General features: G+C 31.9%; 3 protein-coding genes across 4 annotated transcripts in view; all 3 read left to right on the plus strand.

Annotated features, from left to right (window-relative positions):
* LOC143044954 (SEC14-like protein 1) overlaps nt 1-16,521 on the plus strand; it is a 65,263-nt gene that overhangs the window by 16,628 nt on the left and 32,114 nt on the right. For both annotated transcript variants that reach the window (XM_076217223.1, XM_076217224.1), the window contains exon 4: nt 9,242-9,370. In XM_076217223.1, the coding sequence (XP_076073338.1) occupies nt 9,242-9,370 (129 nt within the window). The remainder of the gene's footprint in view (nt 1-9,241; nt 9,371-16,521) is intronic.
* Nucleotides 1,799-3,006, plus strand: LOC143044953 (uncharacterized). The gene has a single exon (XM_076217221.1). The coding sequence runs from the start codon at nt 2,098-2,100 to the stop codon at nt 2,890-2,892; it is 795 nt and encodes a 264-aa protein (XP_076073336.1). The 5' UTR covers nt 1,799-2,097; the 3' UTR covers nt 2,893-3,006.
* On the plus strand, nt 4,891-6,555 carry LOC143044952 (uncharacterized). The gene has a single exon (XM_076217220.1). The coding sequence runs from the start codon at nt 5,021-5,023 to the stop codon at nt 6,107-6,109; it is 1,089 nt and encodes a 362-aa protein (XP_076073335.1). The 5' UTR covers nt 4,891-5,020; the 3' UTR covers nt 6,110-6,555.

Raw genomic sequence — 16,521 nt, forward strand, 5'->3', positions numbered from 1 at the left:
AATTTTTTAAATTTCTGGAAGGAAATCATGTCCCCTCTACAAGCTAAACATTCACTAAATTTACTCTTAGATATTGCCTGCTATTAGTGCCAATGAACAAATATCAATTATTCGTCTTTAGTTTTGTTTGTTTATTTATTTGTTTGATCTGGCTAGGATTCAAGCTTTCTAAAACATTCAATTTAGAATGAAAATGATGAGATGGATTTGAAAAAAAATCTTAGAATAAAAAGAAACCTTTTCTTAAGCAATGATGGTAAATCAAGATTAGAAATAATAGAAATAAAACGGTTTTTAACCAGCTGTGGGAAATCTTGAAAATAAGATGCCTTAATAATTGTACTAACATCTACTGACACTATAGGTACATGTATCTAATTGTTTGAAGCTTGGACCATTTGTATTTTTAAAGGATGAGCTATTAGAAATAAAGATAATCCTAAATTGGTCCATTGTTATTGAACATAGATATGACCGGTGTCTGACGCCAATTTATACATCTTGTTGTTATGTAGTACAAATGAATAGATTAGTAAAAATAAATAGATAACAAGTACTTATACTTTTATTTTTGTTGTTGCCATAAGCATTTTTGTATGTATTTGTTAGAAAAACTATTTTTCATGCTGTCCTCGATTTTTGTTTTCTTTCTTCAACCAGCACTGAGCAGTACAAAGGAAAAGATTAAAAACAAGAAATTAGAAAACAACAAAATTTAATTTTGTGGAAATTCTTTCAGATGAAATAGAAATACTTGCAAACTACTTATGCAAATAAAAATATGTATATTATAATATTTATTGGTATTCTTTCAAAACTGATTTCATTGGCTGATTCCTCATTAGTCAGTACTCTAAAAGATTTGTTTCCTTATTGATATACTCTCAGATGTCTTTTCCTTATTGATACTCTTAGCATGCTCAGATTGGTTTATACTAATTTGTGTGGTCTCAGACTTTTTTCCTTATAGGTGTACTGCATTTAGTTTTTGTCCAGGTACAATATGATAAAAATGCAGATTCTGTGTTTAAGCTTGCATGGTCACAATGATCTGACAACACTGTTGAACATTTGAGACCTTTCAGGATCCTCGAGTTTTGTCATTATGATGCACTTCTCAAAATGTTAAAATGGAAATTTTGTTTTTTTGTAAATCAGTAATTTACCCATTGTTAATTAAATCAATTACTGTTTCCATGTCGTAGGCTAATTCTTTTGCCTTATATCTTGCCTAAGCCAAGTATGCTAATTATTTTGCCTTATATCTTGCCTATTAAGCCAATAAGCGAGCTAAAAATCTTTTCATTTCATGTCCTTGATAAAATCTTTTTATGATACAATAATCACTCAATTATTTATAACCATGTGATGACTTTGACAATAAATAGATATTTTTATTTGGTAGATTATTATCTCATTAGCAACTATACATCTTTATATTGTTATTTTCTGCTGATAGGGCATAAAAACAATCTCCAATCAATCCATTATTGTTATTATGTCAGTCACAGAAAAACTATTTTGCAAGCTCAGTGTTATTTTTATCAAATTGTGAAATAAGATACACATGTATTTAACTTTGATGTTTTTATGCTTTTGTTAAATGAAACATTTATAATTGAACATGCATCACTTAAATATCATAAGTTTGAAGAATAAAACTCTGAACAGTAATTGTTCTTAAATACGATATACTCCCAGTTTGTTATATGAGAAATTAGAAATATATTGAAAAACCTTTTGGGAAAAGAATAGTTATTTATAAATATTAACTGAACATTATATGTTTATGAAATATATTTAATAATAGTACGGGAGCACATGTATTTGTTTTGGTAAAACACGTGTGTTTGTTTATTGTTTACACCAACACGTGTTTTTAGAATACCTGTAATGTTTACAATATATTCCATTGGACAATATTTTGTCGCATTGCGACTTAAAAACAGGTATTCTAGGTATCGTATGATTTTTGGCTCGTGTTTCTCGTGCTTGTTGTTTGATATAAATTAAATGGAATTTATAATGTTATTATTCGAAGTTCTGCCTTACGCCGGTTAGCATACGCCGTACTTCTGCATTGCCTGTATTACCACAATGACAGACCACCGTTCCGAAGACGAAGACGAATTGTTACTACACGAGCCCTCAACTCCTTCAGTTCTTAACAGAGAAGCTACACGTTCTAGTTTGCCAGTACCAGTACCGTCGACAGCAACCCAACAAAGAGCACCACAGCCACAGATAAGTGACGGCACATTTCAATTGTTTACGTCGTACTTCGACTCCAAGATTTCAGCACTGAAGAACGAGTTAGTGTCAGGCAACGACTCCCTAGCCACCAAGTTGAAAAAGGAAGCTTCTGTGAAACTAAAGAGTGAAGGTAACCAAATCCAATTTACTTTCAATTCCGAAGTCCTTGCTGACCTGCATAAGCTGCAAAAACGTCTTTTGCCGGAAGATTTCGTTTCTATCAACTTAATTTCTGGACTTATCTTAAAATTGAACAAAAGAAATAAGCTCATCAGAATAGCCGATAAATCTCCTGCTGGTTGGACCACAGTTCGTGAGTACGAGAGTGACGAAATAGCATCAGATTCCGATGACGAGAAAAGACTACGTCAAGCTGAAAGCAGAGCACTCAAAACCATCAAGGAGAAGAAGGGTTGTACAAAACCTTACACTAAGCCTTCAGCTACTGTTTCCAGACCTCCTACTAATACTACAGATATGTCTCATCAACAGTACAACCAGCCCTTTCGGAGGAACAGTCGCCGTGAGGCGACTTCCTATGACATGTGCTATGAATGCCACCAGTTCGGTCACTGGAGGACAAACTGTCCCAATAGAAGCAGCAAGCAATTTACAACAAGAAACAACCCAGCCACATAAGATAAAAGATAAGTATCTTAATTTAGTAGATGAATATTTGTTGCATGGGCACATAAATATACTTTTAGAACATGCTAAGTATTTTGATAAAGTTGATTTTTCAAAATTGGCCAAAGGTGTCAAAAGTAGTTTATCGAAAAATGTAGCATTTTGGGAGCACATTGGAGCAAGCAAATTTATTATTGATACTATAAAATCAGGGTATATGATTCCTTTTGTGAGTTTACCACCCCCTATGAAATTCCGCAATAATAAATCTGCAGTTGATAATACTGATTTTGTAAACGAAGCTGTTCTCGAACTTTCGAAAAACGGATGCGTACACGAAGTACCATTCCAGCCTTTTGTAGTAAATCCATTAAGTGTTGCCATTCAAAAGTCAGGGAAAAAGAGATTGATATTAGATCTATCTGAATTGAACGAATACGTTTTGAAAAATAAAATAAAATTCGAAGATTGGAAAGTCGCTCAGCAATTTTTTAAGAAAGATATATACCTGATAAAATTTGATTTAAGATCTGGATATTTTCATTTGGATATCTGCAAAGAGCAACATACATATTTAGGTTTCTCTTGGAACGGAAAGTTTTATTGTTTTTCAGTTTTAGCTTTTGGTTTAAGTTCAGCGCCTTACATTTTTACAAAATGTTTACGACCCATGGTTAAATACTGGCGTGAAAATGGTGTAGATATAGTGCTTTATCTAGATGATGGTTTAGGTATGTCAGAAGGTTATTCAGAATGTCAAAATATATCTGAATTCATAAAGTCCTCATTAGAATTAGCTGGGTTTTTGATAAATGAACAAAAATCTATCTTTGATCCAGTTCAACGCTTGGAATGGCTCGGATTAATTTGGGATTCGGTAAACTTTAGTTTAGCAGTGTCCGAACGTAGATTAAATGATGCAAAAGAATCGCTTGACAATATTTTGAAAAAATTTCCCATTATAAGCGCTCGTCAGTTAGCACAGTTCACAGGTAGAATTATTTCTATGTCCCCAGTTATGGGAAATGTTACTAGCCTGATGACGAGGCATTTATATTTTGCAATTGAGAACAGAAAGTCATGGGATAGTATTTTAGATATTGCTTACACTGAGTGTGTATTAGCAGAGTTGAGATTTTGGTCAGACAGTTTGACCAATCTTAATCAGAAAAAATTTGTGAATGACACCTTACCGAACATAGTGGTGTATTCAGATGCTAGTAATGTAGCCGCAGGTGCTTTTACTGTAGAAGTGAATGAAAAAGTTTTTCATTCCACATGGAGTGAATATGAGAAAAACATGAGTTCGACTTGGCGAGAACTAAGGGCTATTCAATTAGCTTTGTATTCATTTAAATCTGTTTTAAAAAATAGTACGGTTAAATGGCACACAGATAATCAAAACTGTGTAAAAATAATCAATAGAGGTAGCACAAAAATGCATTTACAGTGTTTCGCATATGACATTTTTAAATTTTGTTCAAAGGAACGAGTCATTGTACAACCAATATGGGTACCTAGATCAGAAAATTGCAGAGCTGATTTTTTGTCTAAAATGATAGATATAGATGACTGGCAAACATCTCCGGAGTTTTTCGAATTCATGGATAATCTATGGGGTCCTTATACCGTTGATAGATTTGCCAATTTTGCTAATTCAAAATTGAAGCGATTTAATTCAAAATTTTGGAATCCCGGGAGTGAAGCTATTGATGCTTTTACACAAAATTGGAAAAATGAAAATAATTGGATAGTACCTCCAATTGATTTAGTTTCTAAAAGTATAAACCATTTAGTACTCTGTAAAGCAGAAGGTACCCTGATAGTACCAAAATGGCCGTCCTCATCGTTTTGGACTTTATTATTTAGAAAAAACATGGAATTTCGTCATTATGTATTGGAAGTCATTGAATTTTCAAGTGAGCAATGCATATTTCTTCAAGGGAACAACAAGAATTCCATTTTTGGCTCAAAGAAATTTAATTCTGATATTTTAGCAGTTAAGCTAAGTACAATATGTAAATAACTGTTTTTGATTTTCTGTGATATACACATGAAACACGTTGACAAGGCTATAGAATGATAGCGAGGTCTTTTTTTTTGAAATTTGACAAGGCTATAGTACAGAGCAAGGTCAGAAATGGTTATATATGAAATGCATATGCCATGTATATACTTTTTTATTTACTATTTGTTTGAATTTTTACATTTTTCAGATATTTTCAGCGTTGGTAGGTGGTCATCAGACACTCTTACACAACACCAGCACCTACAAAATTTAGCAAAGTGTCTTCCAGAGTTTTGTCTACAATCTAGAGCTGAAAATACGCGAAAGAAGTACAGGTACGCCTTTAACAATTTCTGTAGATGGTGTAATTCGTTTAATCTTAACTCTTTACCAGCATCAGACTACGATGTTTCGTTATACTTGATTCATTTATGTAAAAAACACAAATCTGCATCTGCCGTTGAAGGAGCTTACTATGCAATTAGTTGGTCACATAAACTAGCCGGTTTTGCCGATCCTTGTAATTCTTTTTTATGTACATCTATTAAAGAGGGAGTTCATAGGTCAATCGGACATTACATTGTAAAAAAGAAAGAGCCTATTACACCTGAAATTCTGTACCAGATTGTACAAAAATACGGTAACAAATTCAGCAATTTAAATCATAGAAGAATCGCTTGTATGTGTCTTACAAGTTATGCAGGATTTCTAAGATTTTCCGAACTTGTTAATTTGAAAAGATCAGATATACAGTTTTATTCTACTTATGTGTCTTTATTTATCGAAAAAAGTAAGACTGACCAACACAGAGAAGGTAGTAGAGTATTGATTGCGAAGACTAGTTCTATAACATGTCCGGTATCTATGTTACATACATATTTATCACAAGCTAACATAGCAATCGATTCTAATGAATTCATTTTTAGAGCAGTATCTTTTCGTAAGAAAACCAACACTTATGCATTAAGGGGAAATGTTCCTCTATCTTATACAAGGGCGAGAGAGTTGTTGTTAGACGCTCTTGGATCTTTAGGTCTAGAAAAATCTAATTTTGGTCTACATAGTTTAAGAGCAGGTGGTGCGACGGCTGCGGCCTCTGCTGGTATAAATGACAGGTTATTCAAGAAACATGGAAGATGGGCTTCTGAAACTGCAAAAGATGGGTATGTTCAGGAAAACATATCAGAAAAATTAACAGTTTCTAAAAACCTTGGTATATGACCGCCCCCCCTTTTTCTTTCTTTGTAACTTATCGAAAGTATGCTACCCTCACAAGGAGAGCTCATTTCTGATACATGTGTTGAGTTTTATTGTATAAATAATTTATGTTCGTTTAAGTCTGGCGAATTAGAACATAAATATATTTAATAATAGTACGGGAGCACATGTATTTGTTTTGGTAAAACACGTGTGTTTGTTTATTGTTTACACCAACACGTGTTTTTAGAATACCTGTAATGTTTACAATATATTCCATTGGACAATATTTTGTCGCATTGCGACTTAAAAACAGGTATTCTAGGTATCGTATGATTTTTGGCTCGTGTTTCTCGTGCTTGTTGTTTGATATAAATTAAATGGAATTTATAATGTTATTATTCGAAGTTCTGCCTTACGCCGGTTAGCATACGCCGTACTTCTGCATTGCCTGTATTACCCCCCCCCCCCCCCCCCCCCCCCAACCCAACCCACTATCAACTAGACCATCTATTGTTTTTTATGATGAAAGTAGTTATTTAGTTACAATGATTTATTTAACTTGTATTTCTTGTTTTTTAGATTGGTGTATAATCTGTATATATTATGGATGGCTGACTGTGATCGAGCCAGTATGACTGTTTTCTAGTAGTGTCTCAATAATGAGAATAAGCCGTTGTGTGCTTGGATGTTTTTGAAACGAACTGTTTTGATTTAATATTTGATTTACATTCGTAAATAAAAGTATGCTACCCTCACAAGGAGAGCTCATTTCTGATACATGTGTTGAGTTTTATTGTATAAATAATTTATGTTCGTTTAAGTCTGGCGAATTAGAACATAAGTACAATGTATATATATATTTGTACTTAATAATTGAACATATATCATAATTGATAAGTTTGAAGAATACAATTCTTAACAATATAATTTGTATATACAGTATACATGTACCAGTTATTCCTTTGAGAAATTAAAAATTTATTGAAATATAGCTTTTGGGACAAGACTAGATATTTAACATTTTGTACTAAACAATACATGTTTATAAGGCATAAAGATCTTTCATTGAAAAATAAACATGCATCATAATTGATATGTTAAAGAATGCAACTCTAAACAGAATAGTTTGTATATACAGTATTCTAGTTAACCCTATGAGAACTTGGAAATAAATTGTAAAATCTTTTGGGAAGAGACTAAATATTTTAGAATTATTATCTAACTGAACAATAACTGCTTATAAACTAAAGTATATAGATCTGTAATTTATTAATTGAACATGCATCATAATTCATATGTTTGTAGAATGCAACTCTCAACAGTATTGTTTTAATATCCCCCCCCCCCCCCCCCCCCTAAATAATCCAGTAAAAACTATGAAATGAATTGTAATAGCTTATGGACAGAGACCAGATATTTCGAAGTTTTAACTAAATAATACATGTTTATAAAGTATATAAATTTGTCATTACTGATTGAACATACATGTATATCATAATTGATACCTTTTAGAAAAGTTACTTCTAATATTTTTAAGAATACAACTCTCAACAGTATAGTTCTGATATACAACCCCCATCAATAGTTTAAAAATAATGTGAGCATAGACATTAATGAAATAGCTTTTGGACAGAGACAGATATTTTTAAAACTGTAAACTAAACAATACATGTATATAAAGTATATAGATCTGAAATAATTACTGTGACCTTTTATGAACTAAATTCTAACAAGGAAGTCGTAGGCATAATGAATGAGTATGACTGATTAAAAACAATAAAACATTAATTAATTATTTGGCATTGTATAATTAATATATTGACGTCACTGCATATCATATGACAATGTTTCAAATTAATTCCGAAATGAATTGCAGCATATTTGATCAAATGAATTCTGAAATTAATTGCAGCATATTTGATGAAATGAATTTTGAAAGTAATTGCAGCATATTTGATTAAATGAAATTGTGCGATCTGATTTAAATCGAAAAAAAAAATAAATACATTGTGTAACATCATGAACATATGGCTGGTACCACAAATTAAGTTTTATCTGTTTGATAAACTACATAAGCATTAGTTCAGTCTAGTTATGCTGAGAGTTGTGTCATATCCATGATTTATATATTTCATTATCATACCTTATCATTGGGAGTTGATGCTAATATGTATAGATTTCCACTGTCTTACACTTACTTAATTTTGTGAAACTATTCTCTATAGTTAAGTTGAAAAGTTGTGAGTAATGAAGTTGTTACTGTTAAAGTGTTGGCATTTTTTAATCCGAAGTTCTTGCTTGCAGACACTATGAATTTTCTAATTTTTTGAATGGACTTGAATTTTTTGTAAAAAATAACTTACATTTGGTTGAGAATTTGACAGTGATAAGTTGTAACATTTGAGCACTTTATGATGTGTCCCACATCTACATTCATCTTGTTTTTTGATACTTTTAAATGAGTAAGGGCATTATAAGGCCTTGTTTTGGCCCAAGAAAGTAAAATGTTGAAACTTTCAAATTGGCACAAAATGTTTAGAAATGCATAGGGCCAAGAAATATAAATGAAAAGCACAAATATTTTTATCTGATGACGTCACAATTACTGTTTTCACAAAAATGATGAAACATGCAGAATTTATGCAGTTTTCTATTATTATTCCCGTTGTGTTAATATTGTGTGCAGCATAGAAACAACAGAATAATTTAACTGAAGCTTTATTATAACTATAGCCATAATCTCACCAAATACAAAGTTGTTACTTGGGTGCGCACATACTTTTCCAATCTAAAATATACGTAAAGTCAGGATTTGTTGCCATGGTAACTTGTTCAATGTGAAGTTTTTTTAAATTTTTTGAATACTTGTACCTTAGTCAAGTTTTTAGTAATCGAAGAATATGTATGATAACTTTTAAATTTGCATTAATTTTTGGGCAAAAAAACCCTGTATTTTGAATTAAGCTGAGAGTCTTGTAGTATTATAGATAGAAGAATAAATAAAACTTGGGACAGATGAATGCAGGGGACATTGTACATCTGTTATAAGTACATGTATTGTAACAATGACACTCCTGAGAGTCTGTTGTACAGAAAGCTTGAAATGATTGTTTGCCAACCTGTGTAATATTTTTTTGTTTTGTTTCTTTTTAGGTTCACCCAGAAAATTCATCATGGACATGTTTTGAACAAAGTGCTAGTCTTGACATAAAACATTTCTTCAACTTTGAGAGTACTGTTGAAAAAATTGCCATGAAACAGTATGCTGCTAATATCAAAAAGGTAAGTCATCTTCCACATGTAAAAAGTTTCACTAGGGCCTTGGTTGCTGAATGGTTTAGGTAGTTGTATCACTAGCCTGTCAACACTGAGGTTGTGAGTTTGAATCCTGCACATGACAGTGTGCACTCAATTCGATTCTCAATTGATAAGAATTGTAACTATTCCTACCGGAGGTTGGTGATTTTCTCCGTTCAATTTGGCTTCCTCCACCAATATAAAACTAACCACCATAAATAGCAAAACAGTGCTGAAATCGGTGTTAAATACCTATTAGTAATTTTATTCAATCAAAAGTTTCTTTGCTGTTAGCATCTAACAGGTAAAACACATTGTCAATATTTGAAAGTACATGCATGATTGTTTGTCAAAAGTCTAGTTTGAGCACATGAAAGCATGATTAACTCCACCATATTCTGTATGTGACTGTCCCAAGTCATTGAAATATTAATTTAACCCTGGATTGTGTCTCCTACTCCAAAGGTTGACCTGTACTCTGTCAGTCTGTCTTGTCATCCTATTTTGTTTACAAAGCATCAGCAGGTACATTTGTGTCTTCTTTTTTTATTAGCTCACCTGGCCCGAAGGGCCAAGTGAACTTTTCTCATCACTTGGCGTCCGTCGTCCGTCGTCGTCCATCGTCGTCGTCGTCGTTAACATTTTACATTTTGAACTTCTTCTAGAGAACCACTGAATGGAATGAAACCAAACATGGCATGAATGTTCCTTATGAGGTGCTGACCAAGTGTTGTTACTTTGTAGCCGATCCATCATCCAAGATGGCCACCAGTGGGGGACTTAGTTTAACATAGGACCCTATGGGAAATATATACAAATGTCTTCTTTTAGAGAACCACTGAATGGAATGAAACCAAACATGGCATGAATGTTCCTTATGAGGTGTTGACCAAGTGTTGTTACTTTGTAGCCGATCCATCATCCAAGATAGCCGCCAGCGGGGGACTTAGTTTAACATAGGACCCTATGGGAAATGCATACAAATGACTTCTTTTAGAGAACCACTGAATGGAATGAAACCAAACATGGCATGAATGTTCCTTATGTCATGAGGTGCTGACCAAGTGTTGTTACTTTGTAGCCGATCCATCATCCAAGATGGCCGCCAGCAGGGGACTTAGTTTAACATAGGACCCTATGGGAAATATATACAAATGTCTTCTTTTAGAGAACCACTGAATGGAATGAAACCAAACATGGCATGAATGTTCCTTATAAGATGTTGACCAAGTGTTGTTACTTTGTAGCCGATCCATCATCCAAGATGGCTGCCAGCGGGGGACTTAGTTTAACATAGGACCCTATGGGAAATGCATACAAAAGTCTTCTTCTAAAGAACCACTGAATTGAATGAAATCAAACATAGCATGAAAGTTCCTTTCCTTATGAGGTGCTGGCCAAATGTTATTACTTTTAGCCAAATTTTATATTTTTTTATATGATTTCAAAATCCAAGTAGAATCAGCTGAGCGATACAGGCTCTTGAGAGCCTCTAGTTTTGTGGATCTTTGCTTATTATACACACTTTTATTATACTGCAGATTTTATTTCTACTGTTGAAATGTATTAATTCTAGATTGTGCCATTGTTAATGGTTTTAATATATATAGAGTCTGTCTGCATCATTAGTGCATTACTTCCATTAGTAGTTTTGTATAGAATATTATGTAGCTATGACATTTGACATTTCTAACAGTAAATCAGCCATACTTCATGATTTTAAAAAAAATTGCCATTTTTTCTTGAGGCTTCTATATGTTTAAGTATTATATGATTAGCATTTATTTCTACGGCTCTTCTCTTATATAAGACTCAAAGCTTGGAAGACAGAGATCTGATGATGTGAAAAAAAACCAAAGTTGACATTTCTCTTTGAATTGAAATTCTGGATATATATTGTAGTATATTGTTTGATGTGTGTATTTTGTATGCTCAACAACTGATAGATATAAAATAGGTAAAGGGGATAGTTCAGTCCACAGAAAGAAACAAACAGTTAAAGTTGATTTATTTTGTCCAGAATAAAAGTGCATCCATTCCTTGTGGAAAGTTGTGATTGTTTTAAGACTCTCTTTCTCTGTTTGACCACTTTTTTTCTCGGTCATGAAGTTGTTTTGAAGAGGAAATTGATTAAAGCTTTGGGAAACCTGTTAAAGAAATCGAACGGAGATTGATTTTCCTGGGAAGTTTTGCACATTAGCTGTCGTCAATAGATTTTGATAACCAGGACACAGATGATTGTTTACATATCTGGATAACTAAGATTCTTATTTTTGTATTACTCTAATGTCTGCTTTAGTGTCCAATATCAATTTGTGTATTGATCTAACAAGTTTAACATGATCAAGGTTCTTATATTTATAAAACAGAATGAAGATTAAACGAATTTGCATGATTTTAAAGAGTAAATTTCAAACAAGATTGATTTTGAGTAGATCTTAATTAGTTTTTGAATTTGAATAGGGTTTAATGGTGTTCTAAAAATACATTGTTATTGTTTTTAATAGGTCAATTTAAGTTAGGGGTATTCATTCAATGTTGAAACATAGATAAAAGTATTCAGTAATGGGTAAATGCATTAGTTGGTCTATTTTTGATTTATGTGGAGTAAGATTGTAGAAGGTAATGATGATGTTTATTGATTCAAGAATTGATCGAAAGACAAAAATATAAAAATTATCCAACCATTATTTGATCAGCAAAGTTTGAAATTACTTTGTATAAAAGAGAATTGGGTCATCTAGAATCAAGAACTGTTTCCCTACTTTATTGTGAATAAATTCAAATCACAAACAATTTTGTATGGCCACAATGCCACATGAAAATAGTTTTGAACATGATGACCTCTTTTTCAATAGAAGTTTTTTCTTTAAATAATAAAATGTAGAAAATTTCCTATTTTTAAATTTTTCTCTCAATAATAGTGTCATAGAGTGAAAATCAACGAAATTTATCTAGTATCTCCATAATAGAACGAGATAAGAATGATAATTGAAATTTAGTGTATATGGCTTTATCATTTGTGATATATATAGATTCTCTGCATTGAGCATGATACAATATTTCTCCACTTGAGACCTTTAAATTTTGAAATTAAAAACATGAGGCTCACAGATAAATATTTAAAATTTAACTATCAAGCGAGGAGAATATCGTATTGCAAGAAATTCGGTGGAAGAATTTGTTTCGTTAATGATCAAGTGCATATATTACTATACAGTTTGCGACATTAAAACGTCACATTTTGTTGTAGTTCCTGCCCAAATTGCATAATTATATGTATGTAAGGGATTCATTGACAGGGAACTTTGTGGAAGGATTATTTTACAAAAAAACATGATTAACCCTGAGACACAGAGACACAAATTCTATTGTCAAAATAATTAAAGGCAAAGAGAACTGATTTTTGTATTACAAAATTATTTGAACAGCTGGATTTCCAGAGCTGTGTATTTTCTTCTTCCCTTTTCTTATTCCGTAATGTAATAACTTTTCTATAAATGAATGATTTTTGTAATGATTATATTTCCTGAAAAAAATGTTGCGAATTCAATCCAAGATATTATTTACCAAAGATGTACGTGTCAAGTGATGAGACAAGGTCATGAAGAAATATATCTTCTTATTATAATTGGGATACAGTATACATGTTACTAAACTCAGGAAATTACATTTAGATGTCGTCTGAAGAAGGTGACAGCATACACATTATATTAAATGCTATTTATTGAAAACCCATTACAGTGGCTTAAAAAACCGGAAGATTAGTGTTCTGCTTCATTATCTAATTTGGCATATATGACCGTAACTAGCTAACTTTCCGCACATTAATGCTACCATGTCATTCGTGATCACATCGTGGTTTGATTTGTTATCGATTATAAAATCTCTGAGTGCCTTGTGATTGACGTAGCCATTGTGGTCTTTATAACAATGATTAACATTGTCAACCTACGACCTTCAAATTAATTGTTTACAATTAAAAAACTGTGACCTTGGCAGCACAAATTAACTAAAGGCTAATTTAGGATCGATATCAGATCAATATCTGTAACCCTATACAATCATAAAGTCCACCTTTTTGGGTACAAAAAAGTCATGTTTTAAATGAAAGTTTAAAAAAAGCAGGAGTTTTATATTAAAATTTAAATTCAATTTATGTGACCATTGCCACTAGTGGAGAAGGAAATAATTACATTTTCAGAGCACATAAGCACATCTTATATATCTTCAGATTCCAAATGTTTGGCTTTGAGCGTTCCTGATGAAGTTAAATCCAGAAAAGCGCTTTGGACGCAAGAAATTATAAAACGTGTTGTTTTCAATTTCTTAACCTAAGTTGGTATATAGTGGCTCCACATAATATCTCCACCAAACAAATAAAGATAATGATAAATGGCTGACCCATGTTAAGAGAGAGCCATATCTCTTGCACGTTAAAGGCACCCTTGTAGATTTTGAAAAAGAGTAGGCTAATGCCGCTACAAGGCAGCACTGAGACGCACCTGCAAAGTGGAAAGGGATTAATATAAGTTGCAAAACTTGTTTCCCAATCCACTATAAATAAATATGTTTAAACTAAAGATAATGATAGGAGAATGAAGTCTTTTTGATATCAATTGTTAAAGGTTTGGGTTTTGACTGAAGGAGGATTTAAAAAAAAAAGAAAAATAGGGGTCAAGGGGCAAAATATTTTAAGGTATTTAATTGGATAAAAGCAGAGGAATCTGAAAATCTGACAAAAATTCAAAAAACTTGACAAGCAAACATCCTTAAAATTTGTTTAGATTAAACTCATTCTGATAATTAATATGATTTAATCAACGATAATAATGTGAAAAGAATCGAGACTGGAAACAAGGAATGTGCCAAAGAGACAAAAAACCCGCCCAAAGAGCAGAAAACAGCACGAGCTTCAGCTGCTTCCTACAACTCAGACAAATGGACACCTAATTCAAAAACATACAAATGAACCAAAAAATCAAAAACACATAAAGACTAACAAAATCTGGAGGTTCTTGAATTGGGACGCACAGAAATATCATAAACTTCCTTAAAAATTCTTTCATGTACATGCTTCTGACAAATAGAACCTTAATATACAATATGAGCTAGGAGTTTTAAATGCTGACGTAAAGCCACATAAATTACCGAATTCACTTTGAAAACAAAAGCTTTTAATGCATGGTCCTACTTATTGTTAAAAAAATTATGTAATTCTTTCTTTGATATTGTTGAAGCATGTTTAAACTGTATACAGAATTATAGATTTTACATAAGTTTCTATGTATATTTCAATAAGTAGTGAACTTGTAACAATCTAAAACAGATCTATGGAAAGTAGGTGCAGAAATGAACCTGACAAATTCCCTGTTTACAAAATTTGTACTTTTAAAACAGTTTTTAGAATTGTTAAGTTTAAAGTAAAGTTTAAATTTTAAATTATGTTGTTGTTTGAAATTACATGATGTAAATTTGATAATTGAAATGCATCAATTAAAGGACTTTTCAAAATTATATATTTAAAATTTATAAAAAGTTTTAAAATACCAAAAATGTTTTTTGACATAAATACCTCATAAATAAAGTTTCGTTATGTCTTTTATAATGTAACATAATCTGTTGGATTTAAGTACTGTTTATAAATATTTTTATAGAATAAATGATATGCCAGTAATGTTTAAACCAATTTAAAAGGATTTTGAGATCAGTGCATTAATATATTTGTATGTTTTTACAAATATTTGTAATTAGATTTTAAATGATTTTGTATAGGTTTATGAATGTACATGCATTTATAACAATGACAAGAAAAACAGTCCCTACTTTTGTCTTTCAGAAGCAGTACTACACCAGCCTATGATTTCAAACAAATGTCCTTACATTTTTGACATTAGCAATTTTAAAAGTAATTAGAAACTGCTATAGAATAGATTTAAAGTTAAAATGCCAAAGTTGTATTTAAAATACCTTCGTCTTTGTAAGATATCATCTTATCGAATAAGAAGGGAAAAAATGTCTGCCATGTAGTTCAGAAGAAAAATAAACAAATTGAAGTCAATTTGAAGAAGGCCTATGGCCGAAACATCTTAAAAATAAGTTGAATACTACAATAAAACAAAAGTTGCATTTGTTTCAGTTAAAATTTCATTATAATCTGTTTGGTCCAATTTGGCTTTTGCTTTTAAGATAAATAGCAAAATATTGATTCTATCATAAAAAAAAACCAAACAAATACTATCAAATCAGTTAGCAGGAAAAACGTCCATGTTTAGACAATTAAAAAAAAAACGAGTATATAAAACTGTGATTTAGATTGCAATACATTAGCAGTGATTAGGTATCACTATCAATTCCATGACAGAAAAATAGAAGCCATTAAGATTTTATTCCAAATCCATAACTATAAAACATTTTCTGAAGGTGTAGCTGCAGTTCCTCTGTTATAAAAACAATGATCTTTTAAGGATAAGAGAGAAGATATAAAATGATTACTGCTATTTACTACATCTATGCAAATTAGATACACATGTACAAAAATATAAGGTTGTCCCATTGATTGTTTCATATCTTGGTTGCTGAGGTTATTTAGATATGAGAGGGGCCTCAGTGGCAGAATGGTCAAACTACTGTATCACAAACCTGTCCACAATGAGGTTGTGAGTTTAACTTTTAGTTTGTCATGTTCCACTCAACTCCAATGATAATTGACTATGAAGGTCGTAGGTTCTGTCCAGACACTCCAGTTTCCTCCACCAATAAAAACTGACTGCTATGGAATGGCACAATAGTACGGAAAGTGGAATTAAACACCAATCAATCATTCAATCAATTTAGATATGAGAAGACTAAACCTAATAGAAAAAGTACTTACTTTAACACTGAATTCATTCATGGTTTAAACTGGTTACTGAAGTGAATTTGAACGTTATAAACCTTGTTTAATTTTATTGTTATCATAATTTTTATCTTTTATCTGTTTTTATACGACCGCAAAAATTGAAAATTTTTTGGTCGTATATTGGTATGATGTTGGCGTCGTCGTCGTCGTCGTCCGAATACTTTTAGTTTTCGCACTCTAACTTTAGTAAAAGTGGATAGAAATCTATGAAATTTTAACACAAGGTTTATGACCA

Source organism: Mytilus galloprovincialis, chromosome 9 (genome assembly GCF_965363235.1).
Source record: "Mytilus galloprovincialis chromosome 9, xbMytGall1.hap1.1, whole genome shotgun sequence".
Lineage (NCBI taxonomy): Eukaryota > Metazoa > Mollusca > Bivalvia > Mytilida > Mytilidae > Mytilus > Mytilus galloprovincialis.